General features: G+C 37.4%; 1 protein-coding gene across 1 annotated transcript in view; it reads right to left on the bottom strand.

Moving 5' to 3' along the window:
• Positions 1-9,990: 9,990 nt before the first annotated feature.
• LOC130916749 (CD82 antigen-like) overlaps positions 9,991-19,249 on the bottom strand; it is a 70,106-nt gene continuing 60,847 nt past the window's right edge. Inside the window, exons 7-9 of the mRNA XM_057837703.1 lie at positions 13,700-13,873; positions 13,531-13,614; positions 9,991-11,212 (exon numbers count right to left, since the gene is read on the bottom strand). Coding sequence (XP_057693686.1) covers positions 11,135-11,212; positions 13,531-13,614; positions 13,700-13,873 — 336 coding nt within the window. The 3' untranslated portion in view covers positions 9,991-11,134. The remainder of the gene's footprint in view (positions 11,213-13,530; positions 13,615-13,699; positions 13,874-19,249) is intronic.

Below are 19,249 nucleotides of genomic sequence, written 5' to 3'. Positions count from 1 at the left end.
ACCGAGTGTCAAGACACAGCTGTGAATGGCCACAGGCAGACTTTTGGGGGATTTTATGGTTGCACAGTAATATAACAAGGGGTAAGAATGCAGAAGTCCCGGACATCAAGGCGTGGTTGAGATTTTCTTTTTCAAATATTTACCCTTTTAAATGAAAATGTAAAATTATTTATCATTAAAAATATTTGGGAAAATGCGAGAGTGACAAAAAAAATACAATCAAGCGATAGCTATGAAGTAGTTATCCGTGACCTATTCAAAGACACTATTTTTTCGTTGTGACGTAATTTGTTTCAAAGTTTAAAATATGCGAGTGAATAATTTTTTTTTTTTTGTAAACTAAATATTCAACATCAATTAATGATTCTAAGCTAAAAATGATAGACATTTCGAATAATAAATTACATAATTACTTACCCTCTTTTTATGGCTGGGTTGAAACAAAAGCGGTTGTGCGGTGTCTATAAACGGGGGGTCTCCAGGGTAAAACGGACAAATTAATAATAGTTCGGGGGCTTAATGCACCATGAAACTGCTATGGCAGGATATAGACATATTGTTCTATCAAACACAACAGTTCTTTTGGCTTTAAGTATAGCAGTTTATTTTAAAGAGGGGTGCAAGAGCAGAAACTGCTTTTTCAGCTTTGTCTGTATTTTCCGCACTCACATCAATCACAAAAATGCAACATGTCGACAACATGCCACCTCCTTCGCCCCCTTTGAATTTTTTTCGACCACTAGCAGTAGCAGCCACTGTAAGTAATGTAAAAAGAAATCAATGTTGTAGAGGTGGGGAACACACTAGTAATTTTGCTATTAAAAGTCCGACCACAGAGTTTTAACATTAAACTGTGTGAATTTGCTAACCTGCAAAATACAAGTAGGAAGCTGTTAACATTTATTAGACTTACTAAACTTTTTTTTTTTGTTGATCCCTGACTACGAATTTTTTTTTTCAGTTATATTTAATTTCTTTAGACACACAATGTTGAGTGGTCTTAAGACAAATGTTTATTTTTTGCATTCCTGGATAGTTAAGAGATGATTAACACGTGCATGTTGATATAATTTATGTTCAAATATTGCAATATAAATTTGCTAATGAAATCTAGACATTTATTCTGGAAGTTTTCAAAATGTTTTAGTAATTTTTCAAAACAAAGGTCTGAATCTAACGGTTTATCACCTGAACCAATACACATTAAAGTATAAGTGAATACAGATTTCTTTTGTTTATCACCTGAACCAATACACATTAAAGTATAAGTCAATACAGATTTATTTTGCATTGACAATTTAGCCTATCAATTAATTAGGTTCATATTCATGAGAAATGTAGCCCTGACCCCGTTCACCCAATCTGTTTGGTCTTATTAATGTCCCGTCCCAGGAAAAAGTGGAAATGTAGGTTATTCTGTTATATCGTCCGTACCAACGTTGAGACCAAACCTACGCCCTTGATTTTCCGCCATATACTGTATATGTTCTCTAATTTGTATCATAAATGATACATTAAGCCTTACATGAAGTTCTCAAATATAACTAAAATGAGATTGAACACAATAAGGTGTTAAACATTTTTTTACTGCTCTGAGGTCCAGAAATGCTCGTCTCAAATGTGATACATTCGGCAATATAGTTTATGTGCTCTTTGGACTTATTTTGTTTCATTTACCTATGTTAGGCTACTTATTGCCTTTTAATAGTGTTGCACCGATACCATTTTTTGGCCCCGATACCGATACCTGGCTGTGCAGTATCGGCCGATACCGATACCACCCCGTTTATATATATATTTTTTTCTTTTTCTTTTTTTTCCAAAGAGCTACATACTTGGATGTGAAATCATTGCTATCAAGGCTTTGTCAGGCTGTTGCTTACCTTTGCAAAATAGGAAAAAGTACACTAAACCCTAGTAGACAATAGTTGAATAAACCTTCCGCTCTCAAAGGCCAAAATAGTGCTAAATTTGTGAAATTAATAAAGCATGTATAATACTAGCCCAACAGTAAGAAAGTAAAAATAAATTCATAATAATGAACTCTGAATTAACTGAATAAACTTTTTTAAACCTCTCAAAGTCCAAACAGTGCAACTTTCATGAAATTATTGTCACATTCTGCTGCTGGTTAGATTGTGTTTTGTTGCTGGGCGTGGGGGCGTGGCACTTGAATCCAATGTAGGCTCATCAACGCAGCATTTAAGCGCGGGTGATCTCAGAGAAGGCTGCCGAGATATTTGCCTTGCTGATCGCTATTTGACATCTGGCACAATAATCTCGCTACATTTGCTTGTTATGCCCCTGCATTGGGTTTTTCTGTTAGTGTGCTGCTCTCGTTTGTAACCGCTGCCTATCGTCTTAGTTTGTCCGTCGACCTGCAGTCACGGACTCCTTTTGTTATTTCTACTATCCCGCGATCATTTTTTGTTTGCAATCATTAAACCCTTTTATGTATCCCCCGCTTGTTGTCTGCTTCGAGGTTCAACCTTGTTTCCGCATTTGCGGACGCTAACAATTATAAGTAATAATAATTGACCACAGCATCCCGTCTCTCCTTTTTTTTCGGGAGGTGGGAGTCCCTTATTTCTATTTCTGAAAGGTGGCAAAAATACTTTGGAAACACTTCCCAAATTACTGCGGCATTTCTTTCAGTAAAAGACAATAAAAGTAAAGTAGACGAAGTAAACTGACCAGAGATTGTTGCTCCGGTCCAGCGGCCTTCTTCCTCTGGATAGCAGTCCTGCTCTTGCAGGCTCAAACTCGTTGTGTTCGTTTACGTTTCGTCTTCAAATGTTTTATCAAGTTCGAGGTATTGAAACTGGCCGATTTAACTCCACATCTCCAAACTTTCAGGCCACAAATCTTGCATGCAGCCATTGATTTTAATCGACGGGATTTCTATTTGGAAATATTTCCCGACCGCCGCCATATTTCCTGGTTTGTTTTTCGTCCATATGAAAAAGCCCCCTTTTGATTGGTCAGGAGTGGCTATTGGCCCACTCTCATTGGTCTGGAGCTGGCCAATAGCGATAGCTGCTTGGTGTTCACGTGTCATCACACAACACAGAGACAGAGTGTAGTGAGCGCCAGGAGGAGAAAAAGGCTGTGGTCTAATGTTATAATAATGGACCAGTAAATGGTATCGGCGCCGTCTTTGTTGGTACTCACCGATACCATCATTTCGGACCGGATCGGCGCCCCCTGCCGATACTAGTATCGGTATCGGTGCATCTTTACCTTTTAATATAAAAAAGTCTGTGTTTGTGTTATCTTCAAAATATATTCCATTTCACTCTGCGTAATGTAAGTCATTTATACTTATTTTTTTCATGTATGTTACTTTAAAATACAATTTTGAATGAAAATCAGTTTCTCATGTATGCCTTGTTACAGTAGGTGTAATGGTGTAGCCCAGGGGTCTCCAAACCGGTCCTTGAGGGCCGCTGTGGGTCCTAGTTTTGTTCATACCGATTAAGCACAGACCTTTTAACCAATGTGGTTTCTACTAAAACAAGCAGCACCTGACTGAAATCAACTGATTACACTTATAAAACACCAGATAGGTGAAACGGTGTGGTCTTGTTTTGTTGGAGTGAAATCCTGCACCCACTGCGGCCCTATGTGGAATAGTTTGGCGACCACTGGTGTAGCCTAATGCATGTGTAAAACCTGTTAAAAAAAAAAAAAAATATATATATATATATATATATATATATATATATATATATATATATATATATATATATGTTGTTTTGCATTTATGTGGTTTTAGGAGGTTCTAACAAAAAAAACAAAAGAAAAAAAAAGTCATCTGGCTCCGTGGCGACCTTTTTGTCAGGGAGTTCCAGCAAGCAATTCTAGCTACCGTGCTTTCACCCCTGTTTACATCCAAAGTGACAAATTAGAATACAGTGATCCATCGTTTTCTTTATTTTTTGTGTGTGCGTGTGTGTGTGTGTGTGTGTGTGTGTGTGTGAACAATGTATTTTCTAAGATTTAGCATTGGAAAGAAAGACATATAAAACATTTTTTCCCCCTCTACCCCCCCCCCAAAGTGCAACCAAAATAAAAAACCCTTTTATGTATACAAGCAGTCCCAGAGTTACGACCTAGCCAACTTGCGTGATTTCGACTTTACGACACGAGTCCGCTTTTTTTTCTCCAGATGTTTTGTTGTTGTTGTTGTATTTAAATCGCGTAACAGTCCAGTCTCGTCCAAGGGCGTAGGTTTGCATAGGTAGGTACATAACACTACCAACTTTACAGGATGCTCAAATTGTCCCCACCAACTTTTAAGCAACCTATTATATCATGAGTTCAGTGATTTCGGTAATTTAGATTGTCTTCCCATATGTTGTAAGGATAGAATTGACCATACCATTATTAAGTGAATTATTTTCATCATGTTCAGAAATAGACATCATCACTATTTACGTGTCACTTCGTCATTCTTTGCGCGATGCCTTATCAGAGGGGGCCAAGCTTCATTTAGTAATATCCGAAGACAAATTTACTTACGATTGGATTTATACGAAACTTGTACCGCATACAAAAAGCAAGGATTGTCTCAGGAGTGATTTGTTCAAGGATTCAAGATAAATATTATATTTTTTGTACCATGTATGCGTGACTGAAGCATTTATTCGCAGGAATTATCTTCTTTGTTTACACATGGAGGCGGCTAGTTTTCTTAACGGACTAGTCTCATAGTTTACTTTTAACCAAGAATCGAGACTGTTTTACGTCCATATCTATGAAGAATTCAGGGATTTAAGCATTTATTCACAAGAATTTTTGCCAGAAAAGCTCCTTTTACGCCAGGCGGCCGCTAGCCTCATTCACTAACAGTATATAGTGTAAAATGATAATAAGGGATATTCTATTCCATAATAAGTAATGATTGTATATAGAATTTATTAATTATCTATTTACATATTATTTATTATTGATTTTGCATGTTTTCCTCAAGTATTAAGCTTCTGATGTTAAATTGAGTGATTTATTAGCTGTTGAAGACTCGCAGTAAATAAAAAAAAAAAGTTGCTATTTTGGTAAAAAACTTATATATGTTAAATATTACTGTTGATCCTGAAAATATAGGTGGTTAACTCTGCATTTGGTAATTTATGTGCATCTAGTGTAAAATCTGAGACTTTTATAGCAATTTTAAGTTGTGTTATACCTATATAGAAAATAATTCATCAGGATTTTATGAGGGAACGACTCATGGAGACTCGTATAAGATTTGTGCCTGTTTTGGTTTTAGGTCGGTCGTAGCTTTGGTTTTGTAAATGTTTGAATTTGAAGTTGTTGAAAATAGGCCCCCTTCGAATCGGAGCGGTTTCCCATGTTATGTCAATAGGTTATTAAGTCTATGGTTCAGACTTACATTTACCCCTTTTCACTTGCTGAATGTGCCCGTCCATTTCCCCCCCTCAAACGCATGTTTGATTGGCTGATGACTTGCATTCATTTAAATTATATTTCCATTTATTTTCTACATTTAAAAATATTTTTATTTGCAGACATTTTTTCAGATAATCATACATTTTTATTTTTGTTGGGTTTTGCTGTGCTTGTGGACAAGAGCAGTATTGGTAATCCGGCGAGTCTCACATCCCATTGAACATGCTTTTTTCGGGTTAAGTGACGACTCAAAATTAGCACTTGGTGTGAATGTGAGCTTTTGTTGTTGTTGTTCGATGCTCTGTGATTGACTCATGATCAGTCTAGGGTCTACCTGTCTCGTATGGAATCCCAAAAGAGTCATGATTAAATAAATAAAAACAAAATTTCAAAATATAGACAATTTCATTAATAACAGACAAATATGTAGAAGGGCCCTTAAATTGAAAAATAATGTAATATTATGAAAAAGATTGGGCTTTTTATTTCAAAATGTAAAATTTTACAACATAGTGTTTTTCACAGTCATTTTTTAACTGCATATTATCTTTTCCACAATTACCTTTTTATTCATAATGTCATTTTTCAGCACAATAATGTCATATTTCAGCACAATGTCTCTTTCAATCAAATAAGTAAGAAGTAGTTGAAACAATGCATCCTACAGCAGAGGGGCAGGCAGGCATACTGATATCTGTGCTATCAGGCTGTTTCAGCAGACAGATACACACACGTCATGGCCGAAGAATCCTTGATAAATGCATTTATTATTATTAATTTTTTAAAGTTTTCACAAGCTCTGGGACACTAAAAAATGTCATTGTTTTTCTGGATTATTTTGTTACATTTAGCCCTTAAAATGTAAGAGAAAAAAAAGAATATAAATTAGGCCTGAATGTATCGAGAAAAATTAACGTTGCAATACATACAGTAGTTTGAAAAAGTATCTGTACTGTTTGGAACTTCTCACATTTCTGCATAAAATCACCATCAAATGTGATCTGATCTTTGTCAAAATCACAGGGATGAAAATACAGTGCCTGTATTAACTGAAACCACCCAAACATTTATAGGTGTTCATATTTTCATGAGGATAGCATGCAAACAATGACAGAAGGGGGAAAAAAGATGTTACGTGCCATGTCCTGGGCTAGTTTTAATGCCCCCACCTACTCCCTGTTTTATAGTTTACGCCTTCTCCAATTTAGCAAGTTGAACACATTTCATAACGCATGCATAAATGTTCCAAATCGTAAATAATATTAATAGCAGACTGTCTGAGCTCATTCCAGTCTGGACTCCTCTCCATACTCATAACACCAGGAACAAAGACCTCATCAGTGGAAAAAAAGAAGACTTGTCATAAGCAGCCTGTGCATTGTCACTAGAGGCCCTCAAATTTGGAATGAGCTCGACGAAAATCTAAAAGTGTTGAAATACATCTCCACCTTTAAAACGATGCTAAAAAGCATTCAGATCAGTAAATATAACAATTCCAACATACCTAGGTTATGAATTCTCCTCTTCTAGGTAATTTTTTTGGGTGTGTTTGGTGGGGGGGGGGGGGGGGGGGGTGCATGTGTATTCAGTGTTATTGTTTATTAGTGTTATTGTACGAAAATACTGTAATATACTACAACTCACCCTTTCTGCTCATCTGATAATTCTTCTAGCATTTTTTTCATGATCTAGGTGAAAAATGAACACCTTCAAGATGTACAACATTAACAAAAACATATACTGGAGTAATATTTACTTAAACTAAGTGGACAAATTAATCTGTTAACTCGCCTTTAACACTCAAAACAAGATAGAGAAAATTATTTGACCAGATTTAAAGGGTACCTTGGATAGAAAGACATGTAGTTCTTAAAAGATAATAGTAGGAGTTACAATAATTTGATATGAAAACCCCTCTTAATGTTTTCGTTTTAATAAAATTTGTAAAATTTTAGGTAAAAATATAAACTAATAGCTCGCCATTGTTGTTGACGTCGCACGGCGGTGACGTCACATGGCCACGCTGCCATACTTCACAGTGTCACTCTTTAACTATGTAAGGCAGTGATTTAAATATACCACAAGGTGTCACTGACGAGTTTTAAATTAATAAGAGTTGCGTTTTGTCCCTCTACTGACAGCGTAGCAGAGTCGGTCACACAAACAAGACTTCTGATAATGGCTCCCAGCATCATAGTTTGTATATTGTGACTAAATATTGCCATCTAGTGTATTTGTTGGGCTAAACGAGTTGCTTAAATATTTAAATAGAATTTGACTGAACTCGTAGTAAATTTTATGTGTATTATGCATATATATTTTGATTGTGAATTTGTGAATGCCAGTTCTCTCTGCATTGTTGTTTAACTGTTTGAGAATAGGGCCTCATTAATACAGATTGAAGCACTTTTCTTTTTGTGAACGTTATTTTTTCAGAGATATATAATTTTTTTTGTATTATCACTATATGATACTCATGTTTGTTGTGAAGGAGTTGCTGAAGCTTATGCCAATAAATGGGGCGGTCCATGCTTCGAATCTCAACAACGCCTGTGCCTGTGTATTAAAGGAAAACTACACCGTCAGTCAACGGACAAAACTCACTCATTGGCTTGATCCCTAATTAATTTTAAACTCGCCATTGACACCTTGTCGTGTATTTAAATCGCTACCTTACATAATTAAAGGGTCACTTTTATGTTTTTTCACAGCGACACTGTGAAGTACCGAAGCGTGGTCCTGTGACGTCACCGCCCAGCGACGTCAACAACAATGGGGACCTACTAGTTAAAATAATTCTACAAATATTATTGAACCCAAAACATTGAGAGGGGTTTTAATATCAAATTATTATAAGTTGTACTAACATTTATCTTTTAAGAACTACATGTCTTTCTATCCGTGGAATCCTTTAAGAAAAATGATCGGATAAAGACGTTATAAATTTGCAGCATGAAAGTTAGTATAGACCCTACTCACCAACGTCACAGAATGACGTGTCGCTGTATCCGGCCGCCATATTGTCCGTCTTTGTTTATCCGTATTCTCAATGGTTTCAATTTGTCGTGCAATTTATAGTGCAATTCATGGAAGCCCCGGTGCTTTCAGACGCTGTAAACTCATTGGATGCGTTGCATAAAAGGCGTTATGTGGAAAGGCTTCAGTTTATCCATTCGCCAGATCCATATTTGATGCCTAAATCGATATTTTTCGACCCGCTGTCTTCACCCTCTCTGCCTGACATCTGCTACCCTGATATCTACAACTATCTTGTCCACACAAAATCAGCCTATTCTCACGAAAGTTTGAAAAACTTTAAGAGCAGCACTCTAAGCAACATTATCCCGTGTGACCCTTTACTTCCAATTTTCTAAAATGGCGACAATCAAAAAAAAAGTTGACTGCGATGGCCGACGCTTCAAGGATAGGTGGATATTGGACTATTTCTTCAATAAAACACGTAACAACTGTGTCTGCCTCATTTGCAGAGAGACAGTCGCTGTTTTCAAAGAGTTCGATGTGACGCGATAATGATATTACCGAACAAGACACGCTGACATGTACGACAACATTACAGGAAAGATACGCAGCGAGAAATTATAGCAACTTGAAGCTAGTTTAATTTCACAGCAGCAGTATTTCGCAAGAGCCCGAGTGTCGAAAGAGAACGCCACAAAGACGAGACTGTTGAAATTATGAATTAAAAAAGATAATAAAGCAAACGTGACACACAGAAGGGCTTGCTAAAATTTGTTTAAATATATTGTTCTATGTAAATCAGCCAAGGTAGCCCCCCGCATTTTTACCACACCAAATCTGGCCCCCTTTGCAAAAGGTTTGGACACACCTGTTTAACTGATGATCCGTAGACGAGGCCATCTTCTTTCACTTGGTACCAGCTAAATATGATTCAAAATGTAATGATGGTGGAAGAAATAAGCATCTTGAATTTGAAACTGTATGTTGTCGGCGATTAGCCTCGCAATGATCTTAATTGTGGTTGTCAGCCCAAAACCCTCTAAATATAAATGTTAAATGCATTTTACCAGATATAAAATGACTACTACATAATCTGTGGTAATCGTTTGGAGCCCAGTTTTCTCGTCGAATTGCAGCAGTCCATCTCGCTCTCCTCTCCGGGTCTCTCGGAATACGGTAGAACTTCAAGTCTCTCCGTCTATCTTCTCTGTTATTGCAACCAACCGCCACACACGCCTTCACCATTTTGATTATTAATGTTAACGAGCAGAAAAACATGCCATAATAGGAGGAATTTACGTAGCGGTAATGTGTCAACACGACGAGTTGACGGACAATATGGTGCCGAGGCGTGGTTGTGACGTCATGTGAGTAGGGTCTATAAGTCAATAGATTTATTTCGCATTAATCATTTAGCCTATCAATTAATTAATTATTGGTGAGAAATTTAGCTCTGATCCCCATTCACCCAATCTGTTTGGTCTTATTAATGTCCCGTCCCCAGCAAAAAGTGTCAATGCAGGTTATGCTGTTATATCGTCCCTACCAATATTAAGACCAAACCCTACGCCCTTGAACAGAACAGACCAATGAGTCAAGTACTGATCACTGACTTCGTCCAATTGTAATGACTTTATTGGCAAAGGAAACAGAAGAGAATGAAAATTTAAAATTACTAAACCAGCTTCACTACAAGTCTGTCTGCATTGTTACAAAAAGACGTAGCTTTAGGAAAAACATTACACCGTTACTATGTATAGGATTTTTCATACTCACTTTACACGGATAGTGAATGACAAATTTATACAAAATAAAAATACCACATCGCTAGATGAACATTATAGTAGGTTTACAAAATAAGTACATTATAGAAGACTTTCAAAATCTGTTTCAAAACACAACTTCAAACCAGTTCTGGCCTCTTTCTTCATGCAAGCTTTAAAGCCATTTTGTTTCCCAACATTTTTAGTAAACATAGTCTTTGTATGACAATTATGTTCTTGCTCACCCAAGACAAACTGCAAGTGTTATCATTGGAAAACAAAGTTTTTTCCCTTAGTAGCAAATTATTTCTGTTATTGCCAAAAAGTACTAAAATAGCAGAATGAGAAACTTGAAAGTAAGATGAGGAACCAGCTTGCATTGAAAGACATGGCAGTACTTAAGGATCAAGTTCACGGAAATAATAAATGAAATTATACACAAAGTAATATCATCATACACAATGCTGGTATACATATGTATTTATATACATACTGTATATATTTTTAAATGACTCCGAGTTGGGGGGGTTTGACAGTTGGATAAATCTGCTGCAGAAACAGCCTCTCCCTATCAAAAAAAAAAAAAAAAAAAAAAACTTGTGGAAGAACTAGAACAAATTTGAGAAGGTGATAAAGAGCACAGGATTGACCATTAACATTACTATTATCACATATTTTCTGTGATTTCAAGTTCAACCTTCCTTGGTTTTCTTTTTCTTTTATTTTTTTTGCCAAACTTCACCAGGCTCTTCTAAAACAGTCAAAACATTTGCAACATAGCTCTCAGATCAGACGTTTAAGAGCAAAAACTTTCTAAAGTGCGTCAAGCAAGACTGGTCTGAGAAAAACATACCTCACAAGAGGTTTTCAACTAAATGTAAAGCTAACACATTATTTTACATTTGGAAAAAACATTTGACCTAAATTAAGTGGGAAAAATGCCTCAATAGCTTCAGTTCAAGCCAAACTCAACGCGCTGAACTTCAGTACTTTGGCACTTTGGTGTAGTCCTCCCTGTGAATGTTCTTGCACAAGCAGATAGCCAGAATCATGCCCAGTAGCTGTCAGAGAAAATATTAAAATAAGAGTTATGCAAATAAATCTGTCAGTTTTTGGTACATACACAGTATATCAGCTAGTGTTGCAGCTATCAATTATTCAAGTACAGCGGTACCTCGACATACGATCGCATCGACAGACGATCCTTTCGAAATCAGACGTAAAATTTGCACTCGCCCTTTGTCTCGACATATAACGGCGGGCTCGAAATACGATGATTTACGACACCGTCGCAATTTCATTTTTTTCCCACTGGACGGACGCACGACGGATTTTCTCGTGAGAGATATCAACATGGGTCTCAAGAAGGTTAGTGTAGATCAGGGTTCACTAAATCCGGACCTCGGTGCCACTTTTCCTGTCGTGTTTTCCACGTCTCTCTCCCCTAACACACCTGATTCAAATGATTATGTCATCAGCAACCTCTCCAGAAGCCTGATAATGATCCTGATTATTTTGATTCAGGTGAGTTGGAAGAGGGAGACATGGAAAACACGACAGGAAAAGAAGAAAACCCTAGTGTAGAATGTGAAAAAGGAAAAAGTGACGCTTACCATTGAAATTAAGGAAATGATAAAAAAAATATGAGCATGGTGTGCGTGTGAGTAAACTGGCTAGACAACGCGGCTCACCTGTTTCCCAAACCAACTCCAACAACAACAGAACGTGAAAAGCAAAAGTAAAAAGTTCCCACTCTACCACACTTCTCTCTCTCTTGTCAGTCACATGGTGTGTTCAGAAACAGCATGCAAAACACAACTGCCACATTCGTTACATTAATGTGTTATTGTTATTAGTTGTGTTATATGATCATTATTCTGATTTGTATTCATAATTTATTTATTTTTCTATGTGTAATTGCTATTAGTAATTGTACCTGCAGTATTTATTAAGGATTTAGCATTGGTTTTTGGACAGTGGAACGAATTATAATGTATTCTTATGGGAAAATCCTGTTCGACATATGACGATATGCAAACCAGGTCCTGGAACTAATTAAATTTGTAAGTAGAGGTACCACTGTAAATGAATAATCTATTTATTCATTAGCTTGATTAATCAGGTAATCCGCTAACAAATGTTTGATACGTTGCAGAATAATTTAGGAGATGCAAAACAAGTAAACAACTGTTTTCTGCGCGTGCACCCCAAACAAATGTTCTTCTTCAACTGAAAAAAATTATCATTGCAATTTTTGGGGGGTTTGCGATATATTGCAAACTCAGACCAAGAAGAATTTTCACCAGATAACTTGAATAGCTCTGTTTGGGATAGGCCTGAATGATGTTAGAAAAAAATTAACATTGCGATATATCCAAGGCTCCACACTTACGTTTTACATTGGTTGCACCTAACTTTTTTCTTAAGGTGCACTAAATGTAGGCGCACCCACATTTTTCATTGCATCATCTTTAATGCCACACGTTTAATTAAGTAAAAAAATTCACATCAGGGAGTCCACTTAAATTCACCCATGCTCTGTCGCTCACACTGGCGAAAACAGCCTCTGATTTACACAATGAATGAGTTTGCATAGCACACTTCAGACTGGGCTGCAACAATGATTAATACATGTGACACGTATACAGTGCTTAATTTGTAAATCCTAAGGTGCCGGAAGGCAAAGTACATATGACAGTGCAGGGATGGTGAGACGGGCTCAGGTCCCGGAACATACGCAGAAAATGGTGCTGAAAACAAAACGCAACTGCCCACCTGCCATGCTGTGGGACTTTTTTTCTTTCTTTTCTTTGTGCTTTTCTGACTCGTTTTGAAACGTCTTCCTTCTTTTTAAAAAAAGACAGTAAACGCAACCGTCTTTTTGGCATGTTGAAATACCATTTGATCCTGGGTGTCTTCTCCCCAAATGCAGAAAATTAAAAAAAAAAAATTATGATTTTTTTTTTTATGTCAGGGGTGTGATTTGCTGGTCCAGCTTTTCAGTGCATCAACAAATCTCGTTAAATTTTTATAAACAACATGCAATTCTTGAGATGTGTTCTGTAAATGAATTTATGCATATTAATTTTTCATTTTATACTGTAATGTCTGTGACTATGTGTAATATTCTGATATGATGTTTTCCGAGGCACCCTGAAGTGCACGCAAATACGTCATGTAATTAAAAAATGACCATTTGTGAGACGATTTCATCAAGCATTTGAAAGTTTGTTAGCTATGATTGATGAATACGCAGCCAGAAATTCAGAAATATGAAGGATATATTATTCAAGGATTTTGAAGCCAAAATGTCTGGAATGATCCATTGACTGAGCAACAGCCAAGAAGCCCAGGTGAATAAATAAGGTTCCCTGCATACCTCGATAAAAGCGATTGCAATGCATATTCCCAGGACAACTCCAATGTTGGTGAGGAGCCAGTTCTCCACGCTGACAGCACAACCCTGCAGGGAAAACCAAATATGGTTTAATTATCAATCCCAACGACAGAAATTATGTAAGGTTAGAGAATAGCAATAAGCATGTTACCGTGTCATATACAGGCCAATCGGGTGTCTGAGCCTCGCAGAATCCACTCTCGGAGACGTTTCCAGTCGCGAGGGAGATGTTGTGGCAGGAGCAGGGAAACAGAAGCTGTGAGCTGTTGATGATCACCATGTTTCCATTCCAGTCTCCTTGACCGTTCCAGCCGCAGCATTCCATCTGCAAAGACCAGGAATGAAAACCTCCACAAAACACTATGTGATTTAATCTCGAAATAAGTCAAGTCCTTTATCTGAAAATGAAGTTTAGAATCAGACATTTCACTTCTATAGTTCATTATACTGGCACGCTAGACTTTCAGTAAATACTGGTGGCCCAGTAGGGCTTTTCCACTAGTATAGCTGCCATGCACCACCTCTCCAGGAGTCTAGCCAAAAGAGGTTCATTTACATTTCTCCTGAGCCTTTCCTGCTTCCAACTCTTCTTACTTTTGCTGGCTGCAATTTATTGTCGTGTAGGGTATTCATGTAAGTAAGGTGAATAATTCCTTGATCGCATATATTGACTTTTGAGATGATTGCATCAGATCATCTGTACATCTTTTATATATACTGTGTGTATATATATGTAGGGGTGTGCCAACTTAGGTTACGATTCAGGGCGCTATGATTCAATTGTTGAACGATGATCATGGATTTGACTATGATAACGATTATCAATGCATCATATATTACTAATTAATAAAAAATTATGTCCATTATTTATTTAAAACATCCTAATGATTCAACAGGAATGATGGAAATATGCCCACAACAAAAAGCTGCCCTGAAACTGCTTTTTTCTTTTTTTACAAGAAAGTGCAAAAACATTAGCTGTTTCAAAGGCAGTACTTACCGTAATTTCCCGAATATAACGCGCACCCCCCCCCCCCCCCCCCAAAAAAAATTCAACTTGTAAAATCATGGTGCGCATTCTAAACGGGTACATGGATGGAGACAGAAATATATATATATATATATGTATATATTATATATATATATAAAAAACATTTTTTAAAAAAATTGACACGGCCAAGTTGTGTTGAAGAAACGTATGCAGCGACCCGTTGCCGACCATTACGATCCGTGACGTGACTGACGTCACCATTTTGTTTTGGTAATACTTCACTCTGATCGGCCGAATGATTTTGTCTGTGTTAAATTCTGATTTTTTCACTCTTCATGAAGCACAGAATTTAGTTTCTTGAACTCATTTGAGTCAACGTGTATTGCAGCTCCGCAACTCGGACCATAACAAACGTAACAACACAGACTTTTTGTGTTTGTCAACTATATCTGTCCCTCGGGAAACTCAAACCCACATAACAATAGTTCCTATTGTTACTGTCGTGTCAATAGCGATGACCTCTTTCGGATTTCCAAATTCCGTTTTCACTTTAATTTTACCTATTAATCCATGGAGGAAACATTTATTCATCATGATGAAACGAGCAAGTTATACAGCAGCCTTTAAAAGTAGTCACATCTGTTTTGTTTTCTCCTGGATTCTGGTAAATTCAAGAAGTTATCAGATCATATTATTACCGTACATATTCACCAGTCAGTAAAATGACATTTCTGTATCTGTACACGAGCTCTGTTTTCTTGTATTCTTCTATTTAGTGGTTCTAAAATTAGGGTGCGCGTTATACACGGGTACAATAATTTTCCCTAGATTTTACAAGTAAATTTGGGGTGCGCGTTATACACAGGTGCACCTTATATTCGGGAAATTACGGTAAACTATCTTCCTCACAAATTATGAGCAGGTTCAAGATATTTGACAAGATTAGCCTTACCCCTCTCTCTGTGTGAAACCTTGCCAAAACCTCACTAGCTTTTTTTCCACCCAGCTCTATGTGAAAGTTGTAATTTATATCAGTGTGATGATTTAAGCTATAACCAGTGTTGTCAGTAATGCATCTGATTAATTTCTTTCAGTAACGATTAATCTAACACGTTCATTTTTCCAAACCAGTAATCTGATTAAAGTTAGTTTCCTTAGTCGGGCATGAATATGGGCCAGGGGTTACAAAGGTGAGAAGGGTGTGGAGGAAATATGTTCCGGTAGGGCTGTCCCAAACAAGTAATTTTCTCCCGATTAGTCAGCCGACTATTTTTACAATTACCTGACTAATAATTTTTTTTTTTTTTTTACTAATTTGGCAATGAAATTTTTGTTGACGCTTATTAATTCACAAAAACATTTTGGAACACTTAAATTCTTTTTTAAAGTACAAATAAACATGGAAATGACATTAATTAATCACACATGAAAACTGAGGTCAAATGCTGATAGTAGGCCTGAACGATATTGGAAAAAGCTATCATTGCGATCTTTGGGGAGTTTGCGATATTATATTGCGATATTAAAACGAAAAAATTTTCACCAAATAACTTGTATAGCTCAGTTCAGGATAGCTGCACCGTTGACGAAGAAAAACAGTTTGGTTGTGCTGCCTAGCAGGAGGGAGAGTGAGACACTGTGGTGCTGTATGAGCATGAAGCAGAAAATCATGAATGTATGTTGTTTTTAAATTCCGATGCTCTGAAAAATGACGCCATCGGCCCTAATTTTTATAACTCAGTTCAATTCAGGATCTGAACACTTGCTGCGTTCATGAAGTAAAACAAAAGTTTAAATGTTGAAAAAAAGAAAAAAAAAATGCACGTCCTGCGATGTGACTACTGCGCATGCGCACATTGCGATGTTCAAACGATATATTTTGCAGGGTTAGCTGATAGCATTTAGTAGTGCGAAAGAATGGAATGTAAACAGATTCAGAACACTGACCTCGCCTTTCCAACATTATTCAAAACAATTCTTATAAAAAAAACGTCTAGCATTATTATTATACTACTATATATAATAGTATTATAATAATCATAATATTAATTGCCAATATTTTTTAAAAAGGGTGTCATTTTAAAGTTATTCTTAGTGTAAAATCTGAATTCTGTAGTATTATAGTATTTACATATTATAGTATTAATTAGAGGTGGGAATCTTTGGGCACCTAACGATTCGATTACGATTCAGAGGCTCCGATTCGATTATAAATCGATTATTGATTTTCACCCCCCACCCCCACCCCCACCTTTTAATGTGTTGTACATTAGTTCCAAAATTGTTCAAAAATCGTCTCAGGCGAAACCAAACCAAAAAATTTCATTATCACGTTAACAGTTAGAAACAGTAAATAAAATACTCAAGTCCCCATTCTGTATCAGCAGCTTTAAACTACATTCAATTAATTTAATGATGTGAATCAACCGTTAAAGTTGTTAAAATTGCTATCGTTATCCCATAATTTCCCTTCTGTCTACTTTCGACATGTCAATGTTTTAAAACTGTTTCTTCATTTAAAGATAGATTCGAGTCAAGATTTTGTCGATTTAGGAGTATTTTAGATAAAACGTTATTTAGGTTCGCTGCAACAGAGCCTTCTCGAGAAGTCTACTGCTTTAAGATGGCGGCTGTTTACAACGCGGCAAGTCTGTCATTTTGCATCTAGTTCGCTTTATATGTTTTAACACCGCCGTCGTCTGTCATTTTGCATCTAGTTCTACATACAGTGGGGAGAACAAATATTTGATAAACTGCCGATTTTGCTGGTTTTCCCACTTGCAAAGCATGTAGAGGTCTGTAATTTGTATCATAAGTTCTCTTCAACTGTGAGGGACGGAATCTAATACAAAAAAACAGAAAATCACGTTGTATGATTTTTAAATAATAAATTTGCATTTAATTGCATGAAATAAGTATTTGATACATCACAAAAATCCAACTTAATATTTGGTACAGAAACCTTTGTTTGCTATTACAGATACCAAACGTTTCCTGTAGTCCTTGACAAGGTTTGCACACATTGCAGCAGGGATTTTGGCCCACTCCTCCATGCAGATCTTCTCCAGAGCCTTCAGGTTTCGGGGCTGCTGCTGGGCAACACGGACTTTCAGCTCCCTCCATAGATTTTCTATCGGGTTCAGATCTGGTGGCTGGCTAGGCCACTTCAGGACCTTAAGATGCTTTTTACGGAGCCACTCTTTAGTTGCCTTGGCTGTGTGCTTTGGGTCGTTGTCATGCTGGAAGACCCAGCCACGACCCATCTTCAGGGCTCTCACTGAAGGAAGGAGGTTGTCAGCCAAGATCTGGCGATACATAGCCCCATCCATCCTCCCCTCAATACAGTGTAGTCGTCCTGTACCCTTGGCAGAGAAGCAGCCCCAAAAAATGATGTTTCCTCCTCCATGTTTCACGGTTGGGATGGTGTTCTTGGGGTTGTACTCATCCTTCTTTTTCCTCCAAACACGACGAGCCGAGTTTAGAGCAAAAAGTTCAATTTTGGTCTCATCCGACCACATGACCTTCTCCCATTGCTCCTCTGGATCATCCAGAGGGTCAGTGGCACACTTCAGACGTGTCTGGACATGCACTGGCTTCAGCAGCGGGACCTTGCGTGCGCTGTAGGATTTTAATCCATGACGGCGTAATGTGTTTCCGATGGTTTTCTTCGAGACAGTGGTTCCAGCTCTCTTCAGGTCTTTGACCAGGTCCTGCCGTGTAGTTCTGGGCTGATCCCTCACCTTCCTCATGATCAGTGATGGCCCACGAGGTGAGATCTTGGATGGAGCCCCAGAACGAGGCAGATTGACCGTCAACTTGAACTTCTTCCATTTTCTAATAATCGCTCCAACAGTTGTTACCTTCTCACCAAGCTGCTTGCTTATTTTCCTGTAGCCCATCCCAGCCTTGTGCAGGTCTATTATTTTATCCCTGATGTCCTTACACAGCTCTTTGGTCTTGGCCATTGTGGGGAGGTAGGAGTTTGTTTGTTTGAGCATGTGAACAGGTGTCTTTTATCGGGTAACAAGTTCAAACAGGTGCAGTTACTTCCGGTAATGAGTGGAGAACAGGAGGGGTTCTTAAAAAAAAGAACTAAGAGCCGAAATATTTACTAGTTGGTAGTGTATCAAATACTTATTTCATGCAGTTAAATACAAATTTATTATTTAAAAATTACACAATGTGATTTTCTGGATTTTTGTATTAGATTCCGTCCCTCACAGTTGAAGAGAACTTATGATACAAATTGCAGACCTCTACATGGCTTGCAAGTGGGAAAACCAGCAAAATCGGCAGTGTATCAAATACTTGTTCTCCCCACTGTATATGTGATACCTATTATAGCCGTATGTGTCCTTATGTTTTTAGCAACTGAGCGTTGTTTAAAGCAGCTGTCGGCCGCAGTCAGGTATTATTGTTTTTTTATCTAGCGGCATGAGTTGTACATGATATTTACTCTCGGTCCGTTCCTCATTGCGTCCCGAAGACCGCGCTGACTGTGTTTTAGTTTGCTTTACCTGGTATAATTCAATAATCGGAATTTGGAGGTTTGTGAATCGTTCTCGAATATTTCTCTGCTGAATCGTGAATGATCTAAGAATCGGAAATTTCGCACGTCTCTAGTATTAATTCTCAAGTATGTGGGATTAACTCCAGAAATCGTTATTTATATGACAAACGTGACGTGCTTTTATTTTGAAATGTTCGCCG

The sequence above is a fragment of the Corythoichthys intestinalis genome, chromosome 1 (genome assembly GCF_030265065.1).
Source record: "Corythoichthys intestinalis isolate RoL2023-P3 chromosome 1, ASM3026506v1, whole genome shotgun sequence".
NCBI classification, from domain to species: Eukaryota; Metazoa; Chordata; class Actinopteri; order Syngnathiformes; family Syngnathidae; genus Corythoichthys; species Corythoichthys intestinalis.
Note: the sequence above shows the minus strand (reverse complement) of the source record. Positions and strands in the feature narration are given on the sequence as shown.